This window comes from Crassostrea angulata, chromosome 10 (assembly GCF_025612915.1).
Source record: "Crassostrea angulata isolate pt1a10 chromosome 10, ASM2561291v2, whole genome shotgun sequence".
Taxonomy (NCBI): Eukaryota; Metazoa; Mollusca; class Bivalvia; order Ostreida; family Ostreidae; genus Magallana; species Magallana angulata.
Window position 1 is genome coordinate 26109770 of NC_069120.1, and position 17899 is coordinate 26127668.

The window sequence follows — 17899 nt, forward strand, 5'->3', positions numbered from 1 at the left end:
AGCTTAATACTTTGGTTAAAAAATATTCATCGACAGGTTTTGTCACTAAATATTCATCTTTTATTATACTCATATGGATTATACAATGAAAAGTAAATAAAAAATGTCCATTTAAGAAATAATGATTATGCAAAAACATATGATTACGAGGGTCAATAAAAAATATGACTTTTGTCATAGCTATGTTACTTAACGTCATATCATTACTAAATTTAGTAGACATAATTTAGCAATATTTTGAAACAATATGCAAGAAAAAATAGTTAATAAATTCCTTTATTTCTAAGAATCCTGCAAAAATGAGGTCACGGCGCACGGTCAAAATATTTGTGTTATGTCAACAATAAACCATATAATGTTGAAAGAAATATCTCCATAAATTGGGCTTAAAACCATATAGTATTGAAACCTCAAGTTAAGTATACTCATGGTATTCTATGTTCCAAATAATGACGGGATATACTGTAGTATTGTTTTTGTCGAACAGACATTAGTAACTAAAGACAGATAGTCTTCTTTAATATTGACTCAAAACATCGATGTCGCTGGACGTCACGGTGCAGCGAGAAGTACAAACAAAATGGATTTAACTCAGGAAAAAGACGATACAAGCTGTCAAAATGCTCAATGGTGCAAAAAATAAGTCAACAATTATTTGAAAGTTTGTGTTTAACTGTAATAAATTTTGTAGGGGTGGCGGTAATTGTATTTTGAATATGAAACAGTCCGAAAGAGAGTAGAATATTTATGAATATTTGGTCAAAAAAATAAGTAACGTCAACCGACGTTCAGGGTTATCCTTCCTGTAAACTAAGAGATACACGGTTAGAAAATGAAAACTTTGAAGAAATAACTTATGATTCTCGAACAAATGTGTGCTAATAAGATGTTAAATGGTTCAGTGCTATTTAAAATTGTAAGAAGAAAGGCACAAGAGTCTAAGCGTGATATAAAGATGGCGTATATCTATAAACTGTGCGTGTTTAATCTTGACGTCATGTTTTGAACGTTACTGTGCGCCGTGGTGACAAAACATGTTGTTTTTTAAAAGGGGTAACAAAAATATCGTTTCATCAAATGGACTAAAACTTTGCATAAGTGTTGGTGCACAGATTAATCTGTTAAGTATGACTTTCATGAAAAATATATGATAGACAGCCACATTGTCTTCGTATGTTTTGATTGACCTTCGTAGATTTGATTTGAATATATTTTTATTGTACAAAATATCAAATGGGATTGGGCACAAGTTCAAAATAACTTAATACTATGATTAGAAAATATTCATCGACATGTTTTGTAACTAAATGTTCATCTTTTATTATACTCAAATGGATTATACAATAAAAAGTAAATAAAAAATGTCCATTGAAGAAATAATGACTATGCATAAACATAGGATTAGATTTGATTTGAACATATTTTCATTGTACAAAATTACAAATGGGATTGGGCACAAGTTCAAAAACTTAGACCGCCCTCTCCCAAAACACGTATATAATACAGTACAAATAATGTATACACAATATGTATGGTCAAGATGCATCAGGATCATGAAGCAATTTCAGACTTAAGTCAAATTTTCAGTCAGTCATTAAATGATTGTTTATCATAATATGACGATTAAAATTTTGTAATTAACAATTTAACATCAAGACACTTACAATAGCATATCAATTTTGTCAGTATATTCAATTAAAAGAGATTAAGAAAGTGTAATTATTTTTACTTAAGTCTAGGATTGTTTCAAGATCCTGGAGCCAGATAATATGACAGTTATATATACATTTTCAATGGTGTACAAACATCAACTAAATCTTTTTGTTTCTTTAAATTAACGATAAACTAAAGAAAATAAATGTTTATTTTCGCTGACACTGATTGCGCTGTCCACCCAAAGTATGAAACATATAAAAACATTTAAGAAATATACTATAAAATTTGTTTTCCTCAAAAAAGCCCCAAGACTGAACTTTTTACATGCCATTCTCCAGATATGAAAAATGAAAACTTATTTTCCTTATTTGCAACTAATATATTTGCAACAAATAATACCGGTATATAAGCAATTAAGAAAGGTAATGATATCGGTTGACATTTTAACGTTCGTTATCAACAAATGATGTTTATTTTTTCATTATGGTTTTTTTTTCAAATGTTTTTGTTATGTCTTTTTTTCAAGCTTAATCTTTTGAAATTTGATTTGCAAAAATAACATTCAAACATTCTTTTTTAGAAATCACTCAGTCTTGTCTGTGTTAAAGAAAACATCATCATTAAGACTTCTATTCCCCTTTTTGACTCCTCCAAGTCCTTTTTTCTTACAGTAATATTTAAATGACATATACAATTTGCAAAGTTGTAGCAAGTTCCATTTTTCTACCAGATTGTATTATAAGGCATGGCATTTCCATATATTATTAAACTTTCGATCTCTTAAACTATTGATCTCTTTAAGTTTAAATTAAAAAACAGAGTCGTCTGTATGCTTTTTTGGTAAACAAAAAAATAAGTACTACATGTTTTATGATTTCAAGAATACTGCTGATACTTCATTTTCATACGGACTATTTTTTCAAATCTGATTTTTGAAAGAAACGTCAATGCCTTTCTTCCTTAAAAATTCCACAGTCTTGTCCATTCTAAAGCAGGTAACATCCCCATTACAGCTAACCTCCTTTTTGGCTCCCTCATCGTCTTTCTTCTCTGTCTTCCTGTTTTTATCTACCTTCTCATCTTCTCCAGATGGTTGACGCAGTGTGAAGCCACCAGAAACCATTCCGATAACGTGTACAGTATCGAGTGCAGAGCTATTTTCGATCATGAAAACAATCGATCCACTGTCACCTCTTTTGGCAAATGGAATGTCAGCAATATCGGAAACAAAAAAAAGTTCAGCTCTTCCTCCAGTTGTATTAAGGTGGAACTCTGGGGATGTAATTAATCCCTTGGTCACCGATGTCGATGCCCCAATCTTGTAAACAAATGCTCTTTTGGCAATGTTTTGCAAGTTTTCTAAGTAAATCTTGACGTTTGATTGTTGAAAAGTAGTATTAAGCATTGATAGATTGCAACTGTCTACGACTTCACTATCAATCTTTACAAGAGCAACATCAATAAAAACATCGATCTTTGGTTTTGTTTTAGGGTCAGTTGCAAATACACATTCTCCGATTCTTTTTCTTCCGGAATTGTTGTCATCAGCAAAGATAATATCTCCTTTTTGGCAGCCGTGCGAGCAAGTTAAAAAATGCGTATCATTGTTTTGATCAGAAACAAATCCTCCTAATGTGCCGTAACCATTTTCATTAGATGATTCTTCAGAGGAACTTCTTTTATATATCTTATCTCCCTGCTGAAAATAAAAGCAAATACAAGGTTTGCCAATTTTCACTTGTAAATTTAATTTTGTTTTGAAAATATTTGGGAAAATTCTCAGCATATTTTCTCGTAGATGTCTTCTTTTGTTTTCGTGATTTACAAAAACCCGAAAATCGTTATTGTTCAATATACCAAATCCATTGATTTCTCGTTTTCTGCAATGAAATACATGTATATCAATCTAAAATGTGGATGTTAATCAACACCCCTAAAATGCAATCATGCACAATTACTACAGCACAATTGGACAATTTTTCTCTTAGACCTTATCAAATGTTAAGTATTAATTACTAGTGATTGTTATAATTATAATGGATAATCTAGAAGCGGGGAAAGACAATACTAGCTAGCTACCACATACAAATTATAGTTGCCATCAAAAACATCTTTGCTTTATTTAGAAACAAATGTTTTGCATTTTTGATATTGATAAATAGGTTTTAATTGTAACATAAAAACTTAAACTTTATATTTCAGGGAAAGGGAAATACTGACCTGAGCAAATAATCTTTAACCGCTTCAGGAATATCCGAATAGGCTTGGCGTTCAGGAACCCTATCGCTAATCATATCTCTGAAAGTAACATGTTTAACTGTATTCAGCAGAACATCCAATTCCATGGAAAGCATGTCCACCTTATGAGATGCATCTGACAATTTTATGTTTTGTTTGATTTCTACAAGAATTTCCCAGAGTGGGGTTTCTAAAAGTGTTGTCAAAGCCTCGTGGATTTCTCTAACTTCAGGGTCCGTTATTGCAGATCGTATTTCAATGGTGTCCAAATTGCTTACGTTCAACATGTTCTTTGTTTTCTTGAATGTCTTTTCTCCCATATAAAGAACCTAAGTTATAAAGGAGTTTTTCAGTGGTTTATGGTTTTATGGTCCTTAAAAAACCATCATTTGAATCAGTTTGTGATATAAATCATGATTTTGTGGTAATACTTACTCCGTTTCTTATGTTGATTTGCTCTTCGTTACAGACACATATGGTTGGAAAGGACGACATATTTGCTGGATTGAATGAGATATTACAATTTTTAAAAATCTTATACATTCATTGGTCTAATATTGATTGTAAAAATCAATAGATTTTCTTTATAAATTAACGAACTCGATACAGACCTTGACCGCAGGGCATCGACTGTGTGTTTAAGGTATCTAACCGCTGAACCTTAAAATAAAGTTTCATCCTTTCAAGAGTGAATTGATGCTGCGGGATTTTGGTGACTTTAGCAGCCCGATCTGTGAAATCTGTGGTCAGGTTGCAGACATGGATAAAATGAGGGAAATGTTTTGGGGAACATTCTATGTCTTCACTAGCACCAGCTAAAAAATGAGTGTATATATATATATATATATATATATATATATATATATATATATATATATATATATATATATATATATATATATATATATATATATATATATATACACACACACAAAAATTTAAATTCTGTACAAAGATCAAAACAATATTGGTAAAAGTGTTGTTGTAAAGAATACAGTGGCAATTTAAAAATTTTAAGCTTCCATTCTACATTTCTTTTACAGTTCTTTTTCAATAGACTATAAACATGTAGATTCAAATTTCAGTCTAAAAAGCGTCGAAAAGTAAACGTTCCGTAAAACCTGAAAAATTTTAGTGATCGCCCGAGAGAGTGTATGATAGTATACATAATTTTGATAATATATATATATATACTCATTCTTATCGAGAAAGGTTGAAATAATAATCCGCTGAACATTACAATCACATTTAAATACAAGGTGGGTTATTATCATATTAGAGGTACAAGAAAAGAGTATAAGATAAGATAAGGTAGTTTTTATCAACACTAAAATATATTAAGTGATTACATTCTTAATTTTTTTTTTTATTTATGCTGTTTTCGAAAATATATTGGCTTTAGAAACCTCAGTTAGAAATTGAAACCGTTATTAATATATGTCTCATAAAGCATTTCATAGTGTTAACTGCAAAAACTCAAGCAACAGAAAAACTTTTTAATATTTTTATTGTTTTACATGACATTCTGTATTATATATTATTCATGTGAGCGTTAAGGCCTATCGGTCTTTTTTTATGAGAGGGTATTTATATTTTTTTTTCATCTAGGAATTGAATTTCGCTAAAATGATTACATATTCTAATCGAGGAAATATCTATATAATAACAAATAAAAAATACTGAACATTAAAATCATTCTATAACGTAATGGTCGTATTTTTGTAATACATGTGACCATCCAAAGCTATATACAATGTAATTTGAAAAAGAAAAAAACATCGGAAATGGGATTAGAATGGCTTATTATTTTGAGCGGTAATGGTTACAATAGATTCAAAATTTTCAGATTTTAATTCGATTTCAACAAAATTTATAGTCTGATTTAGTCTATTCAAATTGATCGAAATACCAAATCTTACGTTTTATAATACCAAATGAAATAGTGATATTACCAAACAGTGCTGGTAAAATGTGCTGTTTGTTTAACGGCCAAGCTTAAGGTAATTTCTCTGTATATTGTACAACATGAATCAATATTTTATACCATTATGATTAATAATGTATAGGCGATCAAACAAACTAAAGTACTTATTTAATAATATAACAGTCAAATCGCCGAAATCCTTCCATGCCATTAAAATTGCTTTTGTGTTCAAATTTCATGTATATACAATTTTAACAATCCTACCCTCTGAAGTTTGACTAACCTCTCCGCATTTTTAAAGTCGACAAACGTTGCTTAGGATTACAAAACGTCAATGGTAGGTTTTGTTTGTGAGATAAGCCATTTCTACGACGACATGTGTAGTTGAAAGAAGGGGAATGTTCCAGGGCATTTCTCGACGTCCTACGTAGCGTTTTGATTTTAGGCATTTTAGATATTATCCTTCGTTCCGATGCTAAAAAGGAAATGATGATATTGAACTTATTTACTGATTTATATTATTTCTAAAATCATAAGTGAATTTCTAAAAAATATAATTAAAGGAAAATGATTTTGTTTCAAGTAAAATCATGTGAAACCAATTAAGTGCAACACTTGATTGTATATGCACGTATGGTTTACGTACACACAACATTACAAGAACTACTCTCAAGAAGCTTAAACATCTCAGTGGTTGTAATTATGTAAAGTAGAACGCTTATGTTGATAATGGATATCTTCACTGATAACTAAATATACATCACGTGTTTTTTTTTCAATTTGTGTGATTTAGTCAAATGTCAACCGTCCAATGTATAACTAGTACCTCATTTTTAATTACCCAAATGATTTGTCCTGTCTGTCTTTCTGAAAATTTATAGGTCTGTTTATGCGAACAGTTTAATATACATATAGAGATGAAAACAACAATAAACAATGATTTAATGAATTCGAAAGATAACAGACATGTGCATTTTCATGCTTTAATAGAGACCCCCATAGGATTACTCGATCGGCGCCTGACCTAGTAATAGCATCAATAGTAAAACAGACTATACTATTTTATGCAGAATGTTCCTTGAAAATAACTCGATATACTAGTTTTTTATGCAAAACAGACACCCATTATTTTTCTAAAAACATGGTATTGCACACCACAAGCATCAAACATGGCTATGGGTTATGAAGCAACCCGATGTTTATATTTTCAACCACTCTACGCGTGGTTAAAGACGAACTATAACTCTGTTTTGAATATCATCGTTTAATATTAAAAAAACTACAAGTTGGTGAAATAAGACATACACCTTAAAAGATTTTCATGTTTTAACATAAATAAAAGTAGGATATGATATGAAAAACGACCATTATTTACATATTTTGAGAATATTATCCGAACACTCATACTTCCGCTCGAAATTTCACAGGAACTGAACAAATCTCGGTGAAGTCTCGTGAACTTTTATTCGAGCACCTCTGGATTTATTACATACTTAGCAACGATAAAGAAAATATTCCAAACACATTCGCAGGGGTGACAAGAACTCTTTAAACACAAAGTACAATTCAGGGCATTTAAATTCTAAAACCATGATGTTTCCAGTCCGTCCTCTTCCAGACAAATGGAGTGTGAATTGGAAACCCTTGGCTTAAGAAGATGTTATTGTCCTATCAGATACTTGTCAAATTATCTAATTCTTAATTTAACAAAAATACAAAGTTAACTAGACTCTTGTTGCTATAGCAACAAAAAGGTCTTCCGTTCTCATATAAATGTATTATTCTGTAAAAACAAGCTTGTTTCAAATGGAAAATATAATGGATATAATATTTACTTTGAAGAAAACTTCCAGAACGTACTTCTCATCTCAAACAAAGAAATTAAAAAAAAAAATATATATTTTTTTGACTACTTCCTGTGACGAGAGGGAGTTACGCCGATTCAAACAAAACATGTTTAACATATCTATATGCAAAAGTTTATCAGCCCTATGAAAATAAAAGTTAGTATATCTTGAACATTTGCCTTTCGTACATTACTGTTTATCAAACTTACCAAAACATTGTAAGAAACTCAGTAAAACTTATATAAAATGTCATTTGTTTGAATCCTTCCGGTGAAAAGCTGACAACATGAAACACGTTAAACACATCTTCTATCAAATGTCTATCATCTATGTAAGCTTTGTGTTTTTGATCACTTACAGTTTCTGAGATTTTTAGTATAAAAAAGCTATTTCACACATCTAACCGGAAGTAGATTTATTTGCTTATATAACATCGCATATATGACTTATGTAAATATTTAAACTAATATAATCATTCTATGTAAAATAACTAAAACGGGTTTTTAAAAAAAATTGAATTTCTTCCGGTGACAAGTTACGCCAAACAAAACAAATAAGTGTGAACTCATCTACATACATAGATCTATCATCCCACAAATTTTGATTGTTCAAGTCATTATCGTTTATGAGATCTCGAGGAGTCAACGTATTTTGTCTCGGGACAGGAAACGGACAGACGGAAGTGCCCAATGAAAATTAAAGTTAGTATTTGTAAAACATTAGAAAAAAGGTCTTTATTGCCTAACAACAATTACACTTTTAAACAACATGATTTGTTGAACTCTTCCGGTGCGGACTGGAAGTGACGGTCGACAAAATGAAAGCAGTTAAACACATCTTCATTCAAATGTCTATCATCCATGAAAGTTTCGTGTCTTAATGACAAATAGTTTTTGAGATCTCGGGGGAACAAAATTGTTTTAAAAAAGCTTCCTGACATAATTGAGATATCTCACCGGATGTAGACAGTTTTTTGTTAATTTAACATCGCATAGATGACACATGTAAGAATTTATACTATCATATTCATTCTATGTAAAATAAATAAAATACGTAAATAAAATAATTTTGGAAGAGCTGTCGGTGACGACCGGTAGTTGCAACGAACAAAACAAAATAGTTTAAACACATCTACAACAACAAGTCTATCATCCCACAAAATTTGGATGTTCAAGTCTTAATCGTTTATGAGATCTCGATGCCACAAGCTTTTCGTCGCGGGACAGGAAACGGACGACCAGAAATTAATTTTGAAAAAATGAAAGAAAAAAAACGCCTCGAGATATAATCATTTTATATCATCCCTAAAAATCTCAGAAAAATCTATAAAGCCATCTCTGAGAAATTCTGCCGACAAAAAAGGAAGAAAAAATAATAAGAAAGAAAGAAAAAACAGTACAATCACTATAAGGTCTTCCGTAAGAAACGGAAGACCTTTAAAATGTCGTTAGTGTGAATCATATGTACATCAATTTGGTCCAAACAGTTATCTTCATTTGCGCTCGTAACAAATGGACCCAAAGTTTGGATTTTATCTTTTTTTATCTTTTTTGCAGTTATGATTTTAAAATGACATTAATGTTTAAAAAAGTTTATTTATAAAATGTATATATACATGTAAAAAAAACTGTTGCCAATTTAAATTTCCTATACACACCACACACTGTGAACATTTTTTTAAATATATATTAACGAAACATTGCTAGTTATTTTGTTTATTGATATGGCACTTTTATTTGTTACTTTATAAGTGTTTTTGTCATACACTTGTTGCGTGTAAGATATTGGAAAATAATCATACACCTAAACGATATTAATCATCCAGCTTTTGGTAAAAATAGCTTTCATTTGTATATTCAAGACAAATAACTAATTTTCTCAATCGCTTAAAAGCCCTTTGTCATGATAAATTTAAAAACCAAACAATTTGGTTAATATCTGATTTCCGTGCGGCTTAACAAAATAACCAATTTTTCCATACGTTTTCAATAAGTGTTTAATGTATTCTAACCTTTGGGATTAGGGTTAAAAAGAGTTACGGTGGGGATATTTAGAAATTATTGTAATTATTATAGATTATAAGGGTCCCAGATACGTCTAAAATCTCTATTTCCAGATTTTTTTTTTACTCAAGAGGGCTCGATGGCCATGGCTATATTTACACTGTATTGATCTCCTTTAGAAGAAAAGCTCTGTATGAAATATAGAAAAATACCAAAATTTCAAAGGTAAAATATATAGGTTTTTTCTTTTCGAAAAAATAGTTTGAAGCTAAACAAATTATACCTAAAAATTTAGGTAGATCTGATGGTTAATTTGTTGACCATCCAGCCTCCTTAAGAGAAGCCCCCCCCCCCCAAAAAAAAACCCACTTCGAATGATTTTTATTCACCAAATGTAAGAATTTTATATATACGGGATCGCCTAGTATAGCCATTGCCTACACAGTGTTACAAAGATAAAAAGTAGTAACTTTAGTTAAAATCGATGCTTCAAGTACTTTAGCTTCAAAATAAAGTATCAAATAATGACAGTCTCCCTAAATTATTAAGCTTCTTCCTACTTTTCTGTAGGGAGAAATAAGTCTCCCAAAAATTAGGTTGGTACCTGTGATATGAAAGACTCTTTATGTTGGGAAAAATTTAAACTTCTCTTAAATAAGTCAAATTCCAAATAAACCGATACATGATATTTAAACATAGGTTAACATGTACATCAGCATACACATGATAATGAATCTATTCGTTCATATCTAGTCATTGAATCAAACATGTTTTTATTTGCGATAAACAATATTAAATTGTGAATTCGATATTTAATTTGTTTTACATTCCATTAGTACAAGTATAACAATTTGTTTTACAACTGGTCATATTTTTTTAGTTATTGTAATTAATTAAAAAATTGATCGATATTTTTTTTCAATTTTGATTTATAATGTATTTTCAATTATGCCTTGGCCAAAAAAAAATTATTTACCTACCTACCTACCCAACTTCAAAATTTAGGGTCGGGTTAGGGGAAACACAGATATGTTTAACGATGGCCTAACCTTAGTTTACAGATCGTGAAAGCATGTATACAAGATATATAAGTTTTGAAACTTGCTTTGCAATCGCAAATGATCGTTTTCAGTTAAAAATAGTTTACGCTTCTGAACAATAGATTATTGCATTAACTATAATAGTTAACTGAAAATAAATATAGATTTACATCGAAAAATACTGTTTACGGTCCGTAAACTATAGCATATACATGTAGCCGATAACCTAAGCTTATGGCGGTGAAACTACCTGTATGTCTAGCTCATTATTTTGAGTTTGGATGTTCGGAAACTATTGAGACATTTACTCATACTCCCTTTGGAAAACAAATTAACCATTGAAAAATTACCAAAACGTTACCCAGAATACCGTTTATTAATGTTAAAATATTCCAGTCAAAGACATCATCAGATCATTCCTGATAAGCTCAGACGTACGTGCTTAAACCTGTGACCCAGAGTAACAACAAACTCATCGCAACGTCTTTTAATGCGTTTTCTAATGTTCCAGTATTTTAAACGCCTTACAACAAATTGGAAAACATGAACTTTTTTAAATTTCTCATCTTTTGTTTTCATTTTAAGAATCCAACATTTACATATTCTTTCACTAATGGTTTTTTGTGAAAAATTGAGTTATTACATTCCATATTCTTTCATTATTTTTTGTATGTGAAAAAATTGAGTTATTTCTACCCAAAAGTCAACTTTCTGTAAAACGTCTCTTACAGTCATTGTGGTCATATTTTAGATCTGTATTGTAAAAAGTAGTATATGTTTAGTCTTCTTGAATTAATTCTAGTTTAACAATTATTTAGAAAAAAAACCCCGATCAAATAAAGCTTTTGACTCTTAAACATTGCATAGCTTTTGTTATAGCAACTGCTTGGCCTGAAATGCACACTACCAGAGTATGTCAATCATAGTTAATCATTAAACTTTTAAAAGATTTTCGGGTAAACCTATATAAATGACAATTATTTATGTAACACAGAATATTTTACCTTTTTTCTGTGGATAATTGTCGCTTCTCTAACACAAGGACTTTTTTTCATTCTTCTTATCACTCGATTACTAAAATAGGTTATAGCATATACACCATAATATTAGTTTCACATTTGCACGAGGAAAATTTTAATCAAATGCATCTGCCAAAAATAGATTAAATTTCAAACAAAATGAAAAATAAGGAAAAAGGCGATAGAATTTTGTCGACGGTTCTGGAGTACTTCCCGACGCCTAGCATGTGTTGACGTTTTGAGAATAGGATGTCGGATCCATATACGTTGTGACATTTGGACCAATACAGAAGTCGGCCCAACAGCGTATATCACGAATGCGGACGCACATTTCCAGTGTTCAGCGACATTGATCTCGGACTCCTCGTATACTTATAAATAATGATTTCATATGCAACGTTGAAAAAAAAATGCTGTAAACTGGTACAGCTCTGCATGACAGAGAGGCACAACTAATGACCGTCCACAAGGTACCAATAGCGTGGTACAGTTCCATTTCCTGAATTGCATGCTTATTTCCGCAAATGTGTATGTAGTGATAAAATTGTCTCTATTGGAAAAACTGTGTCTTCCTGAATTGCATGCTTATTTCCGCAAATGTGTATGTAGTGATAAAATTGTCTCTATTGGAAAAACTGTGTCTTCCTGAGGATAAATCATTCGTTTGGAAATAACAGTCCTTGGTTTTGACCTATTGCCGGCAGACTGACCTTTTTGAAGGATCATTTGATATTTCAAATATTTGTAAACTGGTTTATAACATCAAATTTCTATCTTTGTGTAAAGCGCTTTCAAAATGCCAGTTTGCTTACATTATCTATCGACACTGATCAAACCTAAATTTCCCTCCCTTGCAAAAATGCTATAAATAGAACTCAGTATATGCATGATATGAGTATCATTTTGATATCCAATGAACCCGCTTCATATAAAGCGTCATGTATTAAAATTATCAGTAATACAAATTGGGTGGACCTAATAATAATGTATCTGTCCACTATGATAAAGAGGTCGGTTTAAGGTACATGTATGTCTCTCTCTCTCTCTCTCTCTCTCTCTCTCTCTCTCTCTTTCTAAAAATAAAAACTGGGATTAGTTCTGTAAAACTATGCGTAATGGAGAAATCATACATTTTAACAGGTTGAAAGGGGAAGCTAGATTTGCGAGTTGATTGCTATATCCTTTATTAAGTGATATTTTCTATTGCTACCTATAGTAATATTCTGTATTGTTGCTTCTAAATCATTTTTAAAAATCGTGCATTGACATGATTATACCGATACCTGGGCAACATGTACTCTGTCTCTCATTTCAATTTATTTTTTATGTATTTATATTTATTTTTGTGTTTTTTGTATATCAAGCATAACATGATCTTAAATTTTAGCTGATAGTGTTTTAATGTTTGTATAATGCAATTCTCTTATTTTAATGATAAAATTATTTATTTGGTTGGAATTTGAAAAAGAGGGTTAATGTTTAGACATATTTTTTTAACAATGCATGGGAGAAAACTGGTGATTGAACTTTTTTTTGGTTGTCACCACCCTGATTTAAAGGGGTTTAAATCATTTTCATAAGTGTCATCATACTACAGTGGCCTCCGGGTATAATGAGCTCGGATATTACGAGGTACCGCTTACAACGAGATGATTGTGTGGTCACAAATTATTTCTTTATTATTTCCTTTTGAAAAATTCTGGATACAACGAGATCGTTTATAAAGAGACTCTGTAAATTACGAGGTGAAATTTGTGCTCGTTAGTTGTAAGCGCTATTGGATATAACGAGGTAGTTGCAGCACGCTTGATTGCACCTGCTAGTTTCAGGTAACTAACGCTTTCAAAGTGCTTTCACTTGGTCCCACTTGATCACTTGACGCATTTTGGATTTTTTTTTATCAGAGTGAGTTGATTTGGTCTCAAATTTAACGCACTTCGAATACTTTAAAACTGCTTAGTGAGTGTCAGTGATGTAGTTTTTTTTTTTTTACAGATGGCTTCCAAGGTAAAATTCTTGAAAAAATTTGCCTAAAAATTTCTAACTTTATCTATATATTTTCATGGTTTTGAGCAAAAGTCAATCAAATTCTCTTAAATATTGACTTCTAGATGTTAAACAGGACCTGTAGATGATGTTTCAAACATATCGCTTATTGAAAGTTTGCGTGCATAAACACAAAATGTTTTGATGGAACAAAATTTTCAAAGATGCGTGAATTTTTCTCGAGAAGACCTTCCGCACGAAAATACAGTTACCGAAAAACTTGCTTACATTGATCAATCTTAGATTAATTTTTTTTTCGTGAATTTTGTGTGAAAATGAAGTAAATAGTTTTCTGTCCTAAATTAGTAAACATACTTTAGGTTTTTTTAAATGGTTATGTGCGCAATGAATGTGAAAAGTTAAATAGCTTTAAAAGATCGACGAAAGGTAAATTAAGCACTTTACGCTAATAATGCGCATGCACATTTAAATGTGACAGGAAGAGAAAATGAGATAGTTTGCTGTTCACTAATATTTTTTGTAAATGATTAGTTGTAAATTTCTATTTAGATTGTTATTAACAATATGATAATTTGAATACAGGGTACATATTTAATCTTGAATACATGTATCTTATAAGATCGATCATGTGATTGTGGTATGCATATGAGACTTGAACTTTCTTTCGATAGGCAATCACATTATTTAAACTCTTTTTCTCGCTGAAAATATATGTCAATAACAGAAGTCGTTTTTTAGATTTTTTTTTTCCATCTATATCTTTGAATGCGTTTTTTGAAAAACATAATAATACAATTGATTTTGTTCTACCTTTTTTCATTTTTCAGAAAATTGAGATCGTTTCAAATTATATTTATTTTATGACTAACAATGAACCAAAAATACGTTTTAACACGATGATCATAAACCATAATATCATGAGTTTATCCGTATCTTCATTTCATTTAGTGAATATTACTTTCAAAACATTCTTACCGTCTTTGGAAAAGAATATTGTCCTCTTCATTGTTGATGTTCATAAAATTATATAAATTCTGGAAAAACGACCAGAAAACAGAAACTGAGAAACGAAATCAACCTGCAGATGTTTAATTAACATGTTATGTTTCAAACGGGTACATTCATTTTACGACATCTATAATGCATGTTCAGTATCTACTATTTACAATTGTTGATTGTGTGAACCTTAACAGATTTTACACTATTGGGAACAAAACTTGTCAATAATTAACATAGCTTTGTTTACAATTTCTATACACGTTTCAATACATGGCAACAGCACAGCTGTTGTTCAATGATGTATGCATGGTTCCTGATAGAGCCAAGCACTTTAAAAAGAGGCCACGCGTGAGAAAAAATTGATGTTCTTTTCATAAATATACCGTGACCGGGTTTATTTTCTAAAGAAGATGGGTCTAAAAATGCAACCGCTGTTTGCTAATTGAAACATCGTCTAGAATCAGACCAGAATTCATTGTACATGAAGTTATGTTGAAACCTTTGTTAAATGCGTATGTATTGTACACCCAAACTGTGAATATGTTGTTTGGTTCAAAATGAATCGTTTTATTGATTCCTGTTAAGACATTAAGGATGATGAGAAATATATTAATCAGTAAAAAAAATAAATATCGGAATTTTTATTTCATTTTGAATTTACTTGTTTTTTAATGCATTTAATCTCAAGGATATTCCTTTTTATCTGTAACGTATGCTCGACAAGACTGTAATAACCATTAAATTTTCCTTCTTTTATGCCTTTGCATTATTTGTAAGTTGAAATATTAACGAATATTATTTCGGATATTTTGGCGATGAAAAGTCGTGTTCAATAAATTCATTTTCATACCGCCCATTATACTAGGGCCTTATCATTTTATTAACAGCTCATTCAAATAGCTGCAGATCTGTAGTAAAAAATTGCGACTGTTAATCTGCACGTAAATCTAACATACTTTATTTTCCGAGGTCGGTTGGTGTGCTAAGAAGATAGTCTGAGGCAAGAAATATTACGACAACAGTGGCAAACTTAATTTTTTTCCACAGCAATTATCTGAAAAAGGGCTAATCAGTTCAAAACAAGCGCAAGTTTTTTTGCACCATATTAAGCAACTTCTTACCACGTTTGGACATGTTGTATGCTGTCCTAAATTTATGAGAGCTTTGAGAAAAAGACAAAAGACTTCGACGTATCCTAAAACGTACTTAGGACGCACCATAGTCCGAAGATAGCTTCGTGAACATGCCTGCGGGTCGTCTATTCGAGTGTTTTAAATTAGAACGAAATATTCTTTTATTATGGTCTTCCTTGGCAGACGGCATGCAGAGTTGAAAGCTTTCCATCTTTGGGTTATGTACAACTTACAATGTATTATAACTGTGATTGATAGAAAATACATAATGTGAAAGTTAACATTTATTTCATTGATTGAAATCTTGCTCGACGAAAGGGTATAAATATTTTATGATGATCTTATTAACATACGACTTTACAAATTTCCTAATCAAGAGATACAACGAAAATGTAATAAAATTACGATGAATAACATTAATTTTACGTTTTGATTTTTCACAGAACTAGTTAAAAGCAATATTTTTAGCATTTATTGAAAAAGAATGTTTCGTTTGTTATGTGTAATCAATAAGATACGGTTAGGCTAATGTCAGTAAAACAAACATATACAGTAGTAATCAAATTAATGCGAACTACCTAAGATAATCTTTATAACCCATTACATGTGTATTCTCAACATCAACTAACTGGCATTTCAAAATATGGACATCCAGACTTCAGAAAGCACTTTAAAAGTTTCACATGCATGGTGTGTAGAGTAACACGAGATTAATAATTTACGTTATCTAAAATAAAATTTCTTTAAACCCTTTCTTGTATCATTTTACAATAGAGTCTTACAAATGATATAAAATTGCAGAACATAAAACTTATCTGCACTTTATATAACCGTCTCTTTATACGATTTCATTACAAATTGATAAAAGTTTTCTATCGTTTTGAAAGGTCAAAACTTGGCATTTTGATATCAAACTAAATTTATTCCATGAAAAGAATCTAAAATTCAGATCAGTTTTCATCTACTATAGTGATAAATACATAAATATTAAGTCATTACTCAAAGTAAAAATAAAGTTAATCAAATACTTTTCATAACTCTTTATATAATTCATATAAAATTTAGAGGAAGAAAGGAAACCTTTCATACACTATTTTTCAAACCTTTGCAACCTTAAAAAAAACACAAAACATTACCTGTTTGAAGCGTTCCGTGGCACCTTCTTTTAAAATCTATAAGTCAGAATGTTTTAAAAGTGGTAGGAAATACACCTTTTTAAAGCACTGCTGTTGCACCAATCCTCTTACTCTAGAATCCAAAAATTTTCCTATGGCAGTCCGTATCTTATTGATTACACATAACTATTATCGATATTCATATCAGTGTGATATTATACTCTGAAATTGATTCCAAACAGAATGTACTCGTTATACATCCAATACATACCTGTCTGGATGATGTTTGTATATTAGATAACCAGTGTTTACTTACTATAAAAGTCAGCATGAGGGCCACAAATTTAAAACAAAAACATAAATCTTCAATTTTTGAAGTAAAGAGATAGATCTTTAAAATAAACTACATGTCACGTTCTTTTTATCAGAAGAAAAAAAAAAGGTATAACGAAGAGAACATACAAAGCAACAATAAATCAATAAAATAAGTAGACAATGTAGATATTGAACCGTCTAACGTCTTATAAAAGCTTTCATCGGATTATAACATTCTGTACTGTAAAAAAGAATGATTTTTAAAATCTTGTTCTCCACTTCTGATGTCTAGCTGGTGGGTAGATTGCAAGATATGACACTAATGGCTTCAATAGATGGAGGTCTAAAGAAGGGATAAAGGGAAGTATTTATTATTTGATAATGACGCAGGTATCTCAATCGTAATAATTTTAGTTCATGGCACATATAATCATTATAATTAAATTGAGTATTATTACATTGTTTAATCAGCACAAAAATATTATTTTATACTCTTTCGCGGAATTTGACATGACCGGTCAACAGTCTTTTTTAACAGTCGATTTTTATCAGTTCCAATCCAACAGTTCCAGTCCAACAGTCATAATGCTGGACTTTTTTTTC

The 17899-nt window shown here is 30.7% G+C and overlaps 1 protein-coding gene across 6 annotated transcripts; it reads right to left on the reverse strand.

Moving 5' to 3' along the window:
* Positions 1–231: 231 nt before the first annotated feature.
* LOC128168316 (uncharacterized) lies at positions 232–17103 on the reverse strand. 6 transcript variants are annotated; one of them, XM_052834537.1, is made up of 8 exons: positions 17003–17075; positions 14710–14768; positions 11713–11782; positions 6102–6293; positions 4506–4709; positions 4330–4394; positions 3877–4223; positions 235–3536 (listed from the first exon to the last, which is right to left on the reverse strand). In XM_052834537.1, the coding sequence occupies exons 4-8, from the start codon at positions 6265–6267 to the stop codon at positions 2576–2578; spliced, it is 1743 nt and encodes a 580-aa protein (XP_052690497.1). In that variant the 5' UTR covers positions 6268–6293; positions 11713–11782; positions 14710–14768; positions 17003–17075; the 3' UTR covers positions 235–2575. The 6 variants fall into 6 exon arrangements, with proteins under 6 accessions (XP_052690495.1, XP_052690500.1, XP_052690499.1 ...); XM_052834535.1 differs by lacking the exon at positions 11713–11782 and having other exon boundaries at positions 232–3536; positions 17003–17059; XM_052834538.1 differs by lacking the exon at positions 14710–14768 and having other exon boundaries at positions 17003–17021.
* Between the last annotated feature and the right edge of the window lie 796 nt (positions 17104–17899).

What these genes read in the sequence shown, in the direction of transcription:
- LOC128168316 (XM_052834535.1), bottom strand. Translation starts at nt 14,740, where the DNA reads ATGAAGAGGACAATATTCTTTTCCAAAGACG. An exon ending in GACTTTAAAAATGCGGAGAG is followed by an intron (nt 4,710 to 6,101) that starts GTTAGTCAAACT and finishes CTCATTTTTTAG; the next exon opens with CTGGTGCTAGTGAAGACATA. An exon ending in GTCGATGCCCTGCGGTCAAG is followed by an intron (nt 4,395 to 4,505) that starts GTCTGTATCGAG and finishes CATTCAATCCAG; the next exon opens with CAAATATGTCGTCCTTTCCA.